This window comes from Plectropomus leopardus, chromosome 19 (assembly GCF_008729295.1).
Source record: "Plectropomus leopardus isolate mb chromosome 19, YSFRI_Pleo_2.0, whole genome shotgun sequence".
Taxonomy (NCBI): Eukaryota; Metazoa; Chordata; class Actinopteri; order Perciformes; family Serranidae; genus Plectropomus; species Plectropomus leopardus.
In genome coordinates this window covers 3,089,371-3,107,565 of record NC_056481.1, presented here as the reverse complement: position 1 = coordinate 3,107,565, position 18,195 = coordinate 3,089,371, and the positions used below count along the sequence as shown (strand labels likewise).

The following is an 18,195-nucleotide window of genomic DNA, read 5'->3' as shown; positions in this document are numbered from 1 at the left end:
CTGAAATCAAAGCAGCCGAATGGAATCAGGCCATCATTATTATTTCATTATTTACACCTGTGTGTTCCCATTGTGACAAAATGATTTCTGTGAATGGGCCTATTCATCAGTCCACCCATTTTCCTGTCAAAATGAAAAAAATCTCCAGTGTTTTGGGATTCTTCTGCTGCTGTATTGGCCTCCGGTTTTTTGGGGATGTGTCCTAAATGGATCAAAGTGCAGCAGCAGTGTTGCAGAGTCCAGACAGCTGCTGAAAGGACGTCTGTGTTTGAGTACGTCTCCGGCTCCCAAACAGCTGCTCCACTTCAGCTCTGAAGTGCAGTTCAGTGTCCTTGTTAATCAGTCTGAGCTGCTGCGTTCACTGAGAAACAAACAGTTTTACTCTCCTCTAATCATGACAGCAGGAGACGAGGAGACATTTACAAGCCCCTTCATGCTTTGTCCAGCAGATGGCCCTAAATGTCCACGCTTAACATTTGAACCTTTTAACCCCTTCACACCCAGATCAGCATCAGTTTTCTTGTGCTGCATTCAGATGCCCTTTCATAAGCATTTAAACATGGGGGTAAAATAATGAGCAACTTGGCAAGAAATTGGTAAAATTAGTAAAAGATGACAAAATGTAAACCTGACAATCGGCTGATGGGAATTAGGAGATATAATGAGAAAACATGGCAGAAGTGAAAAAAAGTGCAAAAGTGAATAAAAATCATAAAATAAGTTAGGAGGTATTACAGTTGTTTTGCACTTTAGGGATGATATTTTGATTTCGTAGTACAGATTCCCAAATTCTGTACAAAGGTAAAGGTAAATACATCACCACAAATCAGTTGCTCAACACAGTGCACCTGGGCCTTGACCTTTGACCTGCACGGATTGTGTCCAGAGCCGCTCCCTCACAAATGCGAGTGCACAGATGTGAGTTCAGTTTTATGTAATAACTTGTAAGCTGAGACTGTATGTTCTTTTGCCCAGTTTGTGCAATCGCAGATGGCATGATTGCACATGTAATCGACAGGTAAAGATAACACGCGTGTGTGTGTGTATGTGAAGACAGTATGTGGATACATGAAGATAAAGAGCTTAAATTAAGATTTAACTACAACTAATATATGTTTTTTAAAAATAATAAATAGATATGTTTGACAAATTATGGACACGAGGAAAGACAAATTAAATAGGATGAAAAAATAGCAGTTAAAGCACAAAAAAAACATAAAAATCAGAGTCCCCGTTATGAGTGGCTGAGTGATACTGGGCTAACTGGTTCTTACTGGGAGTGATCAGGTGAACACCCCCACTGATAGGTCCCGCCGATGATCCCACGTCATAGCTAAGCCCCGCCCCCTGCGCCTCCATCACTGCATGCTGCAGGAGCACAGAGGAGAACGTGCTCTGACCTCTGATTGCGTCAAACTGCACGGTGACAGCGCGAGGAGCCGGAAACGAATATTTCTACTTTCACAATAAAAGTTAGGACTGAAATAAGCTTTTCTCTTTTTTTGGAGGAACTTTTGATTTCTTAATTCATAAAACTTCCGAAATAATGACAAATGCCTGTGATAATTTAATAAAACCCAAACTTATGTCTTCAATTAGCATAACGATGTCTATGAAAACTCCCAAAGGAATAGATATAGAAGAAAACCCTAAATCCCAAAGACTCCAGTCACAAATTTGCTAGACTAGACTTGACAAAATCAAAAAAGACAGCAACAGCAACTTGTGACTTCACTTGGACCTGAGCCATTTAACTGGAAAATACTTGTATTTGCAAACACTTTTTTTTTCATTATCATTGAATATCTTAGCATGCATATATATATAGATATATATATAGATATATATGCAAAATCAGTTCAGATGGGCATTTTATGTTCAGATTGAAGAGAGTAGTGACTCATGCTGTACAAGCCAAAACATAACAATCACATGATTTTACAGAAAGGGAGTCCTCTTGAAAATTATACATTTGGCTCTGCTCTTCTTTTTTTATTGGACTTTTTGGCATTTTTTGTTGTCTGTTCATATCTTTATTATTATCATTATTATTTTATTAATTTCATTCTATTCTATTTTATTATACGCTAAGTGCCATCATTTGTATATATCTTCTATTTGCATTATTTCGCCTTTGTAACGAATATTTTATTCAGTTGCTGCTCGAAACAATTTCTCGGGATTACTGAAGTATTTCTATTCTATTCTATTCTCATGTAACTGTAATGACAAATGTTTATAATAATAACTATTACATATATAAATATTTATATTAATAACAATTATTCTGACATGAGCCCATATAAATACTTTACTTAAAAAAATGTTAAGTACTGAAAATATAAAGGGCAAATTAACCACTTACTGCGTCATAGCGTCGACGCGTTTTATTTTGAAATCCCAAACCGGAACAGGCCGTATATATTTTAGGCGGCTGCGGTGAGGAGAGTCAGCAGAGGGGCGGCTGCTGGTACCACATCATCCCGTCACCCTCAACCGATGATAAACCGGCTAAAAACAGCTGGAAACGGAGCAGAAGTTAGTCGGTAGGTCCGTTTAGCGCGCTCACTTTTTTATTTCACTCTCCGTTACAAATCTTCCAGAAACTTCGGGAGTCTTTAGCGGAAGAAAAGCTGATAAACATGAACGAGTCTGAGCTGTATCCTCGGCTGGAGGAGTACGACTTCGAGCGGCGTTTCGACGAAAGACAAGCCTTTCAATGGATGCAGGAAAACTGGTATGTTAGCTCAACACAAATGCTAAAAATGTTTAAAAATGTCGACTTGGTGCTCCACCTTCTCCCCTGACTGTGCCTCATGTCCTGTTAGGGGCCACACTCACCACGCGGACCCTAAACTTCACACTCCTTTAACCCTTAGCGACTTTGTTTGCAGCATTTTATGCTTTTCCCCCATTCTCAACTGTTTTATTTTTTTGCTGTGTTCATGCATCTGGCTGAATTTTGGCAAAATTGTGTATTTTTGTTTATTCTCAGAATTTCCATCTCAGCTTCTATTATTAGTCTGAAATACACCATGGAGACAAAATTGTTACATTAAGACCGTCAAGTGCTATTAAAGATGAGACTTTGAAACTCATTCAAACTGCAATTTTGATCCCACAGCCATCAAAGTGTACAATTATGCATTGTGATATTTTTGGGTGTCATTTTGGGCTTTCGATTTTAGAAAAAAAAATCAACCTGAAAAAATTTTTTTAAAAAAAAAAAAAGTATTTATTATTTTTTCCATTTATTTATTTTTTTATACCATATTTGGCATATTAAAAAAATGCATGCTATTTCCACCAGGTGCACTGTGATTATCTGCAAAACAAACCAACCAAAAATCGACTTTTTGTGTAGTATAGTGAATACAATTCATTTTTGTGTTGTTTTTTTTTCTTTCTAAAAACATAGTGGCATTATAACTAACTTTTTGACATTTTAAGGATTACAATTCTCAAAATTAATGTATATTTGATATTTATGATTAGGACTGATACAAATAAACTCAGTGGAAGTAGAAAATATTATAGTCTACTTATTTATTGCAAATTATGGAACATCTATTACAAAGTTGCTCATTTCATTTTCCCCATGGTTTTTTTTTTAAGGAAATCTCTGAAGAAGACCTAGTAGATCAAAATATTGCCCTGTGAAAACAACAAAAATTGCCCATGAGCATGCAGACCTTTTCTATTTTTAATGCAGTTACACATTTTTTTGTCCTGCACCTGTGTGTATTTTGACTGGTTGCGTGCACATAAGAGTCTCTTTCGAGGAAACCTCACCAATTTGCTAATTTTACTAGGCAAAATGCATCTGAAAAAAGAAAAACTGATTCACTGTTGTAGAAAATAATTATTTTCAAATAATGTTTATGCAGATATATGTAATAAACATATGTTTAAGTAGGGGCTCACCCTCACTGAGGCTCACTGTGTTCATTTAACTACTTATTGAGCTATTTCACTACTGGTTAAGTTTATTTAATAATACTTAGAGTTTATATAATTATTTATCAAGTTTACTTCTTCAACTTGCACCAAAACACCATACCTGAAAACGTAAACTAGCACTAAACCTGATTGTGATTTGCCTCAATCCCAGCTCACATAAACACCTTCGTCATTGTCCAGTAAAATAAGTTGTTCAGAGTGATTGATCCCTCACTCATCAACAGGGACACCTGGAAGAACCACATTTTTTAACATCCGCGAGGCTGTGCGCGGCAGAAACTAAATACAGCTGTGTTTCTGTTACATGGAGCTCCGTAGGGCTCAGGGGGAAAGTGCTCTCCGTCCTCAGCGTCCCGGAGCTGCACGCAGCAGGACAGATGTAGACACATTTTAAAGAGCGCAGCGTGGATAATAGCGGGGAAACTTTGTGTTGTGTTTGGATTCTCTTCAGCATTCTTTCTGCTGAGTCGACATGTAACTTTTCTGTGAAGGCGCAATGTTGAACTTCAGCAGCTTCATTTGACAAGTCAGTTTTATTTAATAGAACGAGTGTTTCAACAAAATAATACTATGCACTTTCTTCTTCTATTTTACCCTTTTCAGTTTTTGATTATTTGTAATAATTAAACACTAGTGGCAGAGAGAGTCCAGTTGCTGTATCCGCCCATATTTGCTCATTGACGTTAAATATTGTAAGGAGAGATGAAGTCCCTCTCCCTCCAGTGTCCCCCATTGGACCTCACGGTTTCCCACGCATTCATTTATTTGTGGCGATGCACCACAAGTAAAACATCTGCCGCCACAAATAGATTTGTAAATGTTTTTGGTCTGTAGATTGTTGAAACCGAATTGCCCTTTGGGAAAAATAAAGTTGTTTGAATTGAATTTATTTTACATTTTTGGAGCTGGATTGTTCAATAGGAGTGCTGTTAAAATATATAAACTGTTCGCTTATTAATTGTACCACGCTATCAAAGTGGAGAGCGTACTCTTGGCACAGACGGAGTAGCAGAACGTCAGGTGCACTGAAAGTGAAACTTTTCATTGTGATGGGTCTAAAAGTTTGCAATCACTCACATACAGCTGCTCCTCTCATCCATTGATCTGATGTGATCAACACTGATCCGATTGATTGATCAATTATCCATCCCGTGAGTCACAAATTGCTGCTGAAACATAAAAAAACAGTCCATTCACGGATCTGCAAAAACCCCAGAGAGGGGACACAGAATGAAAAAAAAAATTTTTGCCTTCGTCATTTAATCGAAATTAAATAACCTACTGCTTAATTAAGAAAAAAAATGATTGTAAGTTGCAGTCCAACCCCTTTTAGGTAATATTGGTAATATATGGTAAAATATTACCAGTTCCTGCTGGGCTTTGGCCTCATGCAGGTTTTTAATGGATAGACTGGTAACATCGATCAGACACTCACTCCTGTAACATTAACTGGGTCAAGCAGCAACGTTTACTCAGACTAATATATTATATTAAATCTGGATTAGTCATCTGGTCTTTTTTGAGACCACCTCAGACATGAACAGATGTGATGCACACACAAAGTCTGGGTTTATAAAATCAGGTATTTTTTTCGTCCTGGTGAACATCTAATCTTCTCCAGTGTTCAGCAGTCGACCTTCTCTGCTCTGTCATCATTTTCTGCTGCCGGCTCTGATTGAAATAATATCGGTGGTTGTTGATAAGCGTGGCGGAGTGGTGCTTTGTTGAAATGGCCTCATCACTCAGAGCTCGCGGACTAAATGGTCACTGTGTCAACAACTAATCCCTGTTAATCCTCTGCTGTGATTATAAAGGAGGATGAGTATCAGGCTGAAGGATGGGTTTATAAAAATGACATTTTTCGGATTTTGTAGTAAAAAAAAAACACCTTTACATGGTTTTACCTGACTCAGGCAGACAGGTTATGTCATATATTATGTCTCAGTTGTCTGGTGCGTTCACCTTACTTGTGTAACGTCCTTGTGCAACAGCACTACATCTGTATAACCAGCGAGTCGTTCAGGGTCTGACTGCGGTGATCGAGGGTTTAGCTGTCAGACGAAGTCGGCTTCTTCCTCTTTTTGGAACCTGATAGAGGTCAAAATACATGTACTTTCACATACTGGGTCTAAAATGTCTTCTTTTTGGCTACTTTTAATGTTGAAAAATGTTTATTCTCTGTAATCACATATAAAGAGTGACACTGTTCATCACATTATGGTATCGTGACAGCTTTTTACCCTTTAAAACCTAAGCAAACTTGATTCCTGTCAAAAACATGAGAGGAAGGAAATTAGAAACCTTATAAAAACTTATAAAAATGACACAAAATGTTGTCAACAAATTGGATAAAATTACAAAAAATTACCTAAAAAATTGCAAAAAACAAGACAATGTCCCGAAAAGAAGCTTTTTTTAGACAAGATTTTAAAAAAAAATTAAAATACGTAATTGGGCCTATAATTGTTATAAATGCTGTCCTCTACTTTTTTTTTGTTAATTCTCTTATAATTTCCTTTCTCTGTTTTCTTTTTCAAGTAATTTTTTCTTGTCACCTTTTACTAATTTCTTGCCAAGTTGCTTACTGGATTTTTTCCATATTTTCAAAATTAAGCAAACCGATTTGCTTGGGTTTAAAGGTTTTAATGCTTGTGGAAGGTGTCTTAAATCAGCACAAGAAAACTAAACTTTAACTATCCGCCCAGCTCTCGACAACAGACCGAAATAACCAACGCAGTGGCTTCAATATGGCCAAAGATATGTGTCCAATAAACACTGTTTTCATTCAGGTACATTCTGCAATAGTAATTTTAATTTAGGGACTTTGTTTTAAATCTAAGTTTATTAAATGTGAGCGCCCTAAAAATAATTAGTCCCTAAAATAAATGAAATCTCAGTATTGATCAAAATAATCGTGATTATCTTTTTTGATTGTGCAGTCTTATTCAGTAGTGCTAAACAGTGTATTATTATTGTTTTTTTCTTGTCCACAGGAACAAAGCCTTCATGTTCTGTGGCCTGTATGCTGCCTTCGTGTTCGGCGGTCAGCACTTCATGAGGGAGAGGCCGAAGTTAAACCTGCGGCGCCCGTTAGTGCTGTGGTCACTCAGCCTCGCCATCTTCAGGTGAGTCGATGCTGCTGCAGCGCTGAAATGATTCATAGAGCAACAGGAAAATTAATATGTGAAGTGCAAAAAGTCATTAATCTAGAAAAACAAATAGTCCCTCATGTGATGTGAATATTTTCAGCTTTTTTCTTTTTTTTTATCATTGAAAATGTAATCTTTCTGGGATTCTGTAAGAAAGAGTACATAAGTAAAGGTACAAAAGTATTCGTTTTCCTGAAATCTATGAATTTAGAATCTCCAAAAAAAACAAAAAACATGAAACACAAGAAAATCCAGCAAAAGTTAAAAAAAACATCCATGATAGAAACAGCCAAATAAATTTTTAAAAATTGTGCAACAATGTGTAACATAATGTATTTACAGTAGTTACTGTCCACCGCTTGTTATTGGTGTTTTTCACCATTAATTGACATTTTATGGAATAAATTCATAAATGACATAAATGTCCAATAAACGCACCGATAATGAAAATGATCTGTAGTTGCAGCTTGACTTTGCAGTGTGTTACTGCAGTGTGTTACTGCAGGGTGTTACAGCAGTGTGTTACTGCAGTGTGTTACTGCAGGGTGTTACAGCAGCGTGTTACAGCAGCGTGTTACTGCAGCGTGTTACTGCAGCGTGTTACTGCAGCGGGTTACTGCAGCGTGTTACTGCAGTTTAAAGGTCTGGGAAGAGAAGATAGGATGTAACAGTCTGAAGGCCAGAATCTCACTTTATTTCTCTCAAGATAAGAGATAAGACGAGATCAGATAGGACTTTGTTTTTCTCGAGGGGAGGTGTTGTGCAGTTGCAGTACAAAGTAATAATATAGAGTAAAAATATGAAATATCAGTGATTTGCATATCATGTAAAGCAGCTTTGAAGTGTAATGTGTGACTTTTGATCATTTCAGCTGTTTTTATGTATATGGGATAAACTTTGGCAAGACTGTGTATTTTTGTTTAATCTGTGAATTTTCAGCTCCTACAGTCTAAAATACACTGTGTACAATAAATTGTTACATTCATACTGTTTAGTGCAAAAAATGCAAGTGTGAGAAAATTCAAGTGTGTGTAATATTAAAGCAGGCCCAAAGGGTTAACAACAGATGTGTAAACTGTCTGTAAACTCTGGGCTTTTCTGTGTAAACAGGTAGATTATGTCATTGTTGTTACCTGCAGGAGGTGACAGGTGCAGGCAGGGAAAGTGTCTCCGTGCCGAAACCAGTTAGATGGCACGACTGTCAACAACACATTCCTCACTGCATTTAAAGACTCAACTTTTCACTGAATGAAAACGAATGTTTAGGCTGCCGTCCTGCATCTGCTCTCAGTATTTATTGCCATAAATTGCCATTTTTTATTTGCATGCCATTAAATGAGCGATTATAGTAATATTCTGGAGAGTTATGTAAATGTATGTTTATCTTAAAATCCTATAACCATATGAAAAACACACATCTGTGACCACATGTAACCAGCAGTGGAGCAGTTAAGTAGTTTAGTCTGATTTTTAGATACTTGTACTTTCTTGTCATGCTACTTTATTGCTACTTTCCAGAGGGAAATATTATACTTCTTACTTCACTTCAGTAATCTGATGACTTTAGTCACTTCAAAAATTTTGATTTTTTTTTATCAATAACATAAGAAACGTTCATAAAATATGATGTTTTGTTATAAATTAAATAATCAAACAGTCCATAAAAGTATAGCTGCAACAATTAGTTGATTAATCAATCTGTTGATTTACAGAAAATTAAATGTTTATAAAGTGTTTTTATAAACATTTAATTTTTTTGATACAATTTTGAGTTTTTTTCTTTTTAATTTTTTCTGTTTATGGATGCCTCTCTTTTTTTTAATTTGGAGGTTTGGGATGGTTTTCCAATTCTGAGTTTTTAAATGTTTTTTTCAAATAATTTTGAGTTTAGGGGTGTTTTTCCTTTTTAAATGATGAGACTGGGGCATTTTTCATTTTTGGATAGGTTTTTTTTGAGTAATGTTTTTGACTTTGGGGGTGTTTTTCTTTTGTTTTTGTTTTTTTTATGATTTTGACTTTGGGGGTGTTTTTCTTTTGTTTTTGTTTTTTTATCATTTTGACTTTGGGGATGTTTTTCTTTTGTTTTTGTTTTTTTTTATAATTTTGACTTTGGTTGTTTTTTTTTCTTCAAAACTTTCTACATAGGGTACTTTTACTTTAAAAATCTAACATTTGCTTAAGTAAACTTTTACTTGTAGCGGAGTATTTTGGGTGTCATTAGTACTTTTACATCAATAAGATCTGAATACTTCTTCCACTACTATATGTAACTGGAAGTGTTTCAGTGAAAAACAAAACCTGGTGCTGTCTTTGCGATCGCTGCCAGGAGAGTTTATAGAGAATGTGATCCACTTGGCAGCAGGCGCGCGTGTTGAGCCTCTAATCTTAATCCGCCCGCAGCGGGCACAGCCTGCCCTCTGCCCCGCAGCTGTCTGCGTGCCAGACATGGCAGCATGGCTGTGGGCTTTACAGGGCTGCTGGGAGGCTCGTGATATTACAGATTTTTCATATTGTCAATGAAAGAAAAACAACAGAATTGTGTGTGTCAAAGCCATGGAGCTCAACTGTTGTTTTATGTATATATATATATAGCCACACTGTCACACTCAGTGACATGTCCCTTAATTAGCATGGACACACATGAATTTTGCTTTTGGTAGCCCGGCATCCAATAATCGGACACATTTTAAATTATCTTAATTATCTTCATTGTAGCTGGTGATTTTAATCAACTTACATTTTTACACTCCGTCTATAAAAATGACTATTAAATCTACCTTGTACCTTTAAGAGAGCAAAAACATGCAAAATGAGTTGAAATACAGGAGGCTTTTCCTTTTAAGTGTCCTGCAGAGTGTGAGATTTTTGCAAAGGTTTAGTGCAGCTACACTCTGGATCTAATAAACTTGGGCACAACATGAAAGTTTGATGAGTGCAGACTATACTCTGAACACCCGCTAGAGCACCACATTTGTGTAAATCCACTGCTAAAAATAAAATCTAAAATAAAAACAAAAGTCCCCAACAAGGTACTATTTCCTCATGTTTGTTTAATAAGAACAAGAGTGATTTAAAAAAAATATTTGTATATTGTATGTATATTATTTGTGATCTCAGAAAGTGTTTAAAGGCGGACTGAAACACTTCTGGTTTGTGTTTTCTCATGGGAAATATGCACGATATCTGTGAGTCAAATCTTTTCTACAATAGTGTTGTTACACAACCTCATGAATTAGAGAACATAATGACGAAAGACGAGACGCCAACAGAGCGATGACACCGCAGCTTCATGGCTTGACTTGCAAAGATGTCAAAATAAGATTACATCTGGGATTCCTCATTGATGAAGATGTCGGAACAATGAAGGAGGGAGTCTCTCATAAAACTTAATTAATGCTTTTGAAGTTTAAGCGTTTCTGCAACGAAGTGCATTGTAAAATCTTTTTTGGAGTGATTTCTCTTGTAAATTAGTATTTTTTCTGATATAGATTGTAGAGTTTGTGCTGGAAAATCAGAGAAAAGTCATACCAATATGCAGTTTAGCTGTGTGTTTTTTATGTTGATATTGTTGGGTAGAAGAATTCCTTCCTGCAGTCTCTGGATCAGTGTATGGCGGCACCATGCTGTGACTCCGAAAGAGTGTTGACCTTTGAAACAGTGTGTTTTATATTCATACACTGTCACACATCAGAGCTGCAGACTAAGCATATTGTATCTTTCCAAGGGCGATTTAAAGACTGTACTGAATGACTTGTGTTCATCATTGGAAGAATGCAAGGAGCAACTTAAGAAGAAATCACCCAAAAATTAGGAAGAAGTTACTAAAAAAATGTATGAGGAAAATTACCTGAAAATTAATATAATGAATAAAGCAAAAGCAACAAACAAAAAACAAGAAGCAGATGACCTAAAAAAAGTGCATAAAATTGTTTTTTGTTTTTTTTTAATCAATTAAATTATTATCAAACTAATTTGCTCGTGGTTCAAAGGTTTGAATTCATGTTAAAGGTGTCTGGAAGCAGCACAAGGAAACTGATGTTTCAAAGAGTTAAAAAGCAATAAGAGGAAAATATTTTTCTGTTGTGTAGGACTGACGATTTAAACTGGATATTTGATTTTAAATGCAGAAAGTTGAACAAAATCTCCCTGCACTTTGCCTCATTTGCGATCAAGAGTGAATTTTAATAGCCATGTTTCAGGTTACAGGATAATCCGATAAAGGTCTTTGTGCCAAAACGTTGTTATTAAAGTTCATTCTTGATCACAAGTGAGGCGAACAGTGTGTGGGAGTTTTTGTTTTGCTTTTGTCGGCCCTTGGTCTTCTCTTACGCACCGGTGGACCTACAGGTGCGCACAAGTTTTCACCCTTTTTATTAGATTATTACAGTTTAGGTTCCATCATACAGATTATTGCATAAACATTAATTATTTATATTTTGCATAAACATTACACTTTTCTCAGAATGTACGTTATGAAAGTGCGAAAAAAAAACCCAAAAATCTCTGATAAGGCTTTTTTAGAAGTGGTTGGCAGGCTGAAAACCAGGTGCCAGCTTGCCAAAACTGATAATATGATCACCATTTTTAAGTCACGCTATTTTGAGAATTATTAAGATACTATTCAGTTTTACCTCACCTAATGATAAAAATGTAACATAAAAGCTTCATTACAGTACAGTACAGAATTATTTGTACGATTAATTGAACATTTATTTTGCCTTGGTTTGTTTTTTGCCCTCATATTTCACTGATAGTGTCATGTGACCATGGTGTGTTGGAGTCTAATAAACATGATTTATTATTATTTATTAAACCTTACAGCCTCATATAAAAATGAAAAGCTCCATCTTAAACAAACTTCAGGTAATTATCAGCACAATGTGCTGATAATAGGCCAACCTCTCCTGACTGCAGGACTCTGACTTCAGCTTCTGTCAAACTTCTGTGCTATTAATCATTTTACTCAGGAATTAAAAACTTTTGAGTCGGCCTACTTCTCCTATAGCTGCCAACAGCCTGCCGACATTCACAGTTAGAGAAAGGCTGAAAATAAGCTCATGTGCTTGTGGCCCCGGGCCCCCAAAATATTACATCTGCCCCTGGTGATAATAATGAGAGCTTAGCGCGAGCGGCCGGATGAGACACAAAGCGATGCGTCCTGGTGTTTCTCAATAATTCATCCAAAGTCTGATTAAAGCTGAAACTAACACAAAGTCGTCTGTAGAAGTCTAAAGAAGTCACTCTCCACCTCTGCAGATGTGTCTGTTTCAGCGCTGTGGCTGTCAAACACTCAGCTGTTCTGAATCTAAGTCATTCTCTGCATTTGGTTCTCCGCAGCGCTGTTCTTATTATCATTGGCTGTTCATGTTGTCTGTCAAAATACGGCTGGAATGAGTTCTATCGACATTCTACGTCTAATATTTCAATCGAAGGAAAGTTATATCACGATTGATATCATTATCGTTTTATTGCCCAGCCCTACACTGATAGCAATCAAAGGCAAGTATTGGTTGCCAATTTTACAAAATGTCAGTGGCAACCTTGCAACAGTTACTGTTGGGCCCTGCAAGAAAAATAAAAGTGTAAAAAGGAAGTAGAGCCTAAACATAACTTGAAACTTAATGTACAGACATTAAAGGTCACAGATACAAATATTGATTTTCATTTTTAAGGGTCAGTATGAGACATTAACTGTAAATTACACTGTTCTGGTGTCCTTTTCAGCGACCTGTTTTCAGTTCAGGATCGTACACGCATAGACTCAAAGCACAGTTAAGTGTTTGCTGATGTGTTTGTGTGTTCACTCTGCAGCATCATAGGTGCACTCAGGACTGGATATTACATGCTGCAGGTCATCACAACCAGCGGCTTCAGACAGACGGTGTGTGACACCAGTTTTTACAGCGCGCCCGTCACCAAATTCTGGGCTTACGCCTTTGTCCTCAGCAAGGCCCCCGAGCTGGGTAAGACCTCCTCTAACGTCTCTCTGTGATAATGTCCAAAATGTCCATGTCATGTGTTAAAAACACAGATACAGAAGCTACTGAAATGTTAGGTGTTAGGTGATCTGTATTGTAGGTCAGAAATTAGCTATTGTAGGTTAAAACTGAGTTAAATTTGTGTGAAAATGTCTAGATGGCTCTGCAGGTCAAAAGAAAACACCCAAAACATATTTCAGAAAACACAAATATTTCAGAGAGTACAAAAAAACATAAAAAAAACCCCACATTTCACAAAAGACAAACATTTCTCAAAATACAAATATTTTGGAAAAAAAAACACAATAACATTCAAGTGTTTTGTGTAATTTTTTTATGCACAGCTTTGTTACATCAAGGCCACTGTATTTTTTTTAGATGTCAAGTTTTTTTTGTTTTGTTTTTTTTAATTATTTTAAATTGCTACATTTCAATGCAAAACGCGTCCTTTTTTTTTTTTTTTAAATGTCTCGTTCTGTAAATCAGTGCTTACGGGTCCACAGTCTAAGACAATTTTGGACTTATCTCCAGGTGATGAGTGAAGACATTGAATTTCTTATTCAAAATTATTTACTGTCACAAAGATTAGGTTTCCGAATACGGAGGGAGCCGCAGGGTTGTTGTAGACACTTAAATGACAGACGTTAACTTTAACCTTGAGCGATGACGTCATTTCGCCCTTGAGGTTCAATCCTCTGAGCACTTAAACTTTCCAGTAAATTTATCAGCAAACAATTACTTCAGGAGCTGTTTCACTGGGTGGTGAAGCTGTCTCGCTGTCTAATCTCCTCATGCTCTCTGTCTCAGAGCGCAGAGACCTGAGTGCTTCGAGAAAATGGAGGCGGATGCTGAGGTGGCAAGAAAAACCCATTAATGGATGATTGATACAGACAGTGTTTCCTCGGCTGCGGACAGGAAGAATATCTTCATCCTCCCGTCGGTCAGGGCTGCAGTTTAATACAGGATATATACCATTTAAGACCTCTGAGATAAAGAAAAATTCTAGTTAATGAAATTAAAATACGCACACAGTCAGATCTCTGAGCAGGTTTTAAACAAGCCAATAATTTATCTGCACTTGATTAGGAGGTAAACATGAAAGTGGGTGCAGCTAAAAACTGTGTGCACAACCACAATGAATACAGTCAATCAAAGCTTAACCCTAAAGTCATTTTACATACTGTGACGTATGTATGCAAAGTACAGTTTGGGTTATAATTTAAGTGTTTGTCCACAACCTGTTTTATCATCTGCAGGGTTTTCCCAGTTTATTCATTTATGGCAGCCTGCCGCAGTTAAAACATCTGCCGCCACAAATAGATTTTCTGTTTTTGGAACCACATCGTTCATTAGGAGCTCTGTTGTAAAACATTTACTGCTGAGTTATGCACTGCACCACACCTGGGGAGTGCAGAGCGTACTCTGGGAACATTTAAAAGTTTGTATTCACTCGCAACAGCTGCTCCTTTTATCCATTGTTCTGATCTGATCAGCTCTCAACAGATTGAACAAAATCATTTAACAAAAGTTTCAAATTTCAAGCTTCACAGATTTAACAGTTGTTTTATTTTTTTGCAGAAATGGAATGCATAGGTGGCGATACAACAGCGGAAAGCCAAATAATCCTATTGAGCTCAAGCAAGAAAAACTAGGGTAGAATTAGGGTCAAATTAAAAACCAGAGGACAAATAATACAAGAGCTAAAGTGTCAGTATAAAATAATAAAAAGAAGTAGACAAAAAACAACAGCAGAAGCAATAAAAGCAGTAAAACCACAAATATATAATAATCAAATAATCAAATCAAATAATCAACAGTCAAATAATCTCCGAAGAGATTCCTGACTTCCCACTGCTCAAAAAACATCTGGCTTTTAATGCAATAGGAATGTGTACGATCCGCATTCACACCCAGATTAAACGACTCTGCAGTAGATTCAGGTTTTTATTGCCTCTGGCTCCAATCAGCATTCATGGGAACACAACACCCAAGTCAATGTGGTAATTTCAGGTCCTTAACCGGCAAGAAACAATGACGCACCGTCACTAATTACAGTCCATTTCCTCCTAAGCAGTTAAGATATCAATCCAAATACATCTGCACCGAGTTTGAATGGGGGATTTAAGAAGTAAGAGACAATTAAAGAGAATAAACCACTGAAAAGTTCAAAAGATCTCAGATCCCGCTGCTTTCTGTTGTTTACCTGTTCTCCTGCTGTCTGTGATGTCACACGGACACACCAACAAGATGAACATGCTAATTTTCGGTGGGAAATTTGTAAAAGGCTGCAATCTGGCTCAAAAGGATTCAGCATTTCTGAGGCTGGGCCAGACCCGGACGAGCTTTAAAAGTGATCAGTTATGTGTTAAAAATAATTTCTAAAATGAACATGAAGCCACGATTGGGATGATGTCATGTCGTCTGGCAAAACCAGTAAGAGCACAGTTGAGTTGCTGTTGCTAAAGTAATGAATTTAACGTTCTTCTCTCGCAGGTGACACCGTGTTCATCATCCTGCGGAAGCAGCGCCTCATCTTCCTGCACTGGTACCACCACATCACCGTGCTGCTCTACTCCTGGTACTCCTACAGGGACCAGGTGGCGGGCGGTGGCTGGTTCATGACCATGAACTACGTTGTTCACTCTCTCATGTACTCGTACTACACGGCGCGGGCGGCCGGCTTGCGGGTGCCCCGTCCCTTAGCCATGATCATCACGGCCTCCCAGATCCTGCAGATGGCGATGGGCCTGACCGTCCTCGGCCTGGTGTACTGCTGGATGCACGAGGTGCGCTGTCCGTCCAACATGGACAACATCACGTGGGGCTCTATCATGTACCTCAGCTACCTGGTGCTTTTCGCCATGTTCTTCTACAACACCTACCTCAGAGGCTCCTCAAAAGGCTCCAAGGCGGAGTAGCATGTTTTTATCGTGTTAATGAAGCGCGCCATGCAGCGAGGGGCCGTCAACATGTGAGTCACACGGAGCTACCTGGCTGCTCGTCTTCCTCTTTTCATGACACTTGACTTTTTATCAGCGTCTGTAGTTCAACACACCGATGCATCCATGGATTTAGAGCGGTAGTTAACCCTTTGAAACCTGGAGCGACATCACTTCACACACACACCACAAGTATTAAAACCTTTGCACACTGAGCAAAGTGCTGCGATTTCTTTCAAAAACATGGGAAAAAAAGACAGAGCAACTTGGTAAGAAATGTTCCACGTATTAAAAGAAATTTAGTAGATTTCTTTTTTTTTTAGGCAAGAAAAATATTTTTAGGAAAAAAGAAATGTATATTGTATTTGTAATTATCATAATTACATATTTTTTATTATGTTATAGGATTATTCTAATTTTTTAAGCACCTTTTCCAGGTCTTTTTTGCCTTTTTTTGTTTCTTTTTATTTTTTTTCTTTGTTTTTTACCACTATTGTTGGTAATTTTCTTACAATTTGTACTAATTTCTTGCTATTTTTTGGGTAATTTTTTTTCATTGCTCATTGCTGTCTTCCCATGTTTTTGAAAGAAATCAAGACAATGTCTCAGGTTTCAGAGGGTTTAAAAAAAAGGGACCGTAGCACTGTTTATTATCTCATGATTAGTTGGTTGATTTAAGAAAAGGATGGAGGACTAACATGTGACTAACATAGTACTTTATTTAAATTATTGCCTTGGTGACGTTTGACCAGTATAACAAAAAAAATAGCCATATGAGGGACAAATATTTGTCAGAAGTGATTAACAAATGTTTGTAATGAAAAAGTGATCATTCTTGATTTATAAAGAAAAAAGGCACTTAAATACTACTTAAAGGAAAAGTTTGACATGTTGGGAAATTAATCTGGACTAAATCAGGACGTGTTTAGCTTATTCAAGTCTGGAAGTACATTATACAAAATTCAAAAGTCATGTTTACATGTGCGAGGCACGGCATCGAGTAATCCATACGTTGAATGAATACCGAAGTACTCGTGCCCATCCCAGTTCTTAAGTAAAAAAACACCTATAGCAACTCTAAAACTGATTTATGAAAAAAAAAAAGAAAGAAAAAAAAAACGTCTTATTTATTTAATCTGCAAATAAAAACATTAAAAACAACCATTTGTCATTTAAGGTTGGACTTATGCGCTGCAGCTACTTCTTCAATGCACAAGTTTCAGGCCCAGAGGAAGAGTCAAACAAAAAAGATCTGCACTGTCAATTTTAATTGTGCAACGTTTCGATCTGATAGAGATCTTCATCAGGCATTTTCCAGTGAGGTCCATGTTAGATCAAAACGCAGATCTGTTTGACTCTTGCCTTGATTTGATTTTTTAAAAAATTTTAATCCAGCCCCCGTAAAAGTCCTTTAGATGTGCGTGCCCTCTCTATTGTTAGTTCCAGACCCAGAGGATCTTTAGGAGGGGGGCAGTAGCTGGAGTGTGACTTTTTTATTCAAAATAAATATAAAATACTACCTTTTAAAGTTGAATGTCCCCCACGTAAGCCAAAATTAAAAACACAAGTCCTTCCTCAGTGCTTATACTTTTTTTTTGTCTGACCCATTTTGCAGCTCCCCCTCTCCCCTCATAAATAACAAACAGTCCCTGTCTCTAACCACCGAGGGAGGCCGGTGCAACGACTAGGAGCACGTACAAAACACTGCGTCCAGTCAAAGTTCGCTGTTAACGTGTCAGAATAGCTCGACCTCTAGTCGCATTATCTGAGTGTTTTAGTCTGATTTCATTTAGTTTGAGTTCAGTCGGACTAACATGTTTACATGCATTTTAAAAGTCCAGTTTCAGTCGAAAGAACACAGTAATTTGACTTTTTCTAACATCGTGTAAACGCTCTGACTCACGGCTTTAAGGTGCCTGAGGAACCAAACTTGGCAACCCGTACTGTGTTAGGTAGACTTGGTCGGCAAGAATAAGCTCCAGCATGTAAGTCCCTCTGAAACCACGTTGTGTTTTAACGTTTTGCTTTCAGTGCGCATTAAACAAACACGGTACAGTGTGTCAATAAGTACGTTTCGGAGCTGTTGTTAGGTGTGTTTTTCACTTTGAACTGAGTCACGCTAACTGGTTCTACTTGTAGTGAGCTAAACTGACCACGTCCTGACTCCAG

At 37.3% G+C, this 18,195-nt stretch overlaps 1 protein-coding gene across 1 annotated transcript; it reads left to right on the top strand.

Annotated features, from left to right (window-relative positions):
- Positions 1 to 2,468: 2,468 nt before the first annotated feature.
- Positions 2,469 to 16,226, top strand: LOC121958933 (elongation of very long chain fatty acids protein 6-like). Its single transcript, XM_042508117.1, has 4 exons — positions 2,469 to 2,737; positions 6,954 to 7,085; positions 12,921 to 13,072; positions 15,581 to 16,226. Exons 1-4 carry the CDS (start codon positions 2,643 to 2,645, stop codon positions 16,003 to 16,005), a joined length of 804 nt encoding a protein of 267 aa, XP_042364051.1. The 5' UTR covers positions 2,469 to 2,642; the 3' UTR covers positions 16,006 to 16,226.
- The last annotated feature ends 1,969 nt before the right edge of the window (positions 16,227 to 18,195 follow it).

Bases quoted from the DNA above. Each gene is read 5' to 3' on its own strand.
- LOC121958933 (XM_042508117.1), top strand. From the start codon at position 2,643: ATGAACGAGTCTGAGCTGTATCCTCGGCTGGAGGAGTACGACTTCGAG. The intron at 2,738-6,953 runs GTATGTTAGCTC...TCTTGTCCACAG, and splicing joins CAATGGATGCAGGAAAACTG to GAACAAAGCCTTCATGTTCT. The intron at 7,086-12,920 runs GTGAGTCGATGC...TTCACTCTGCAG, and splicing joins CTCAGCCTCGCCATCTTCAG to CATCATAGGTGCACTCAGGA.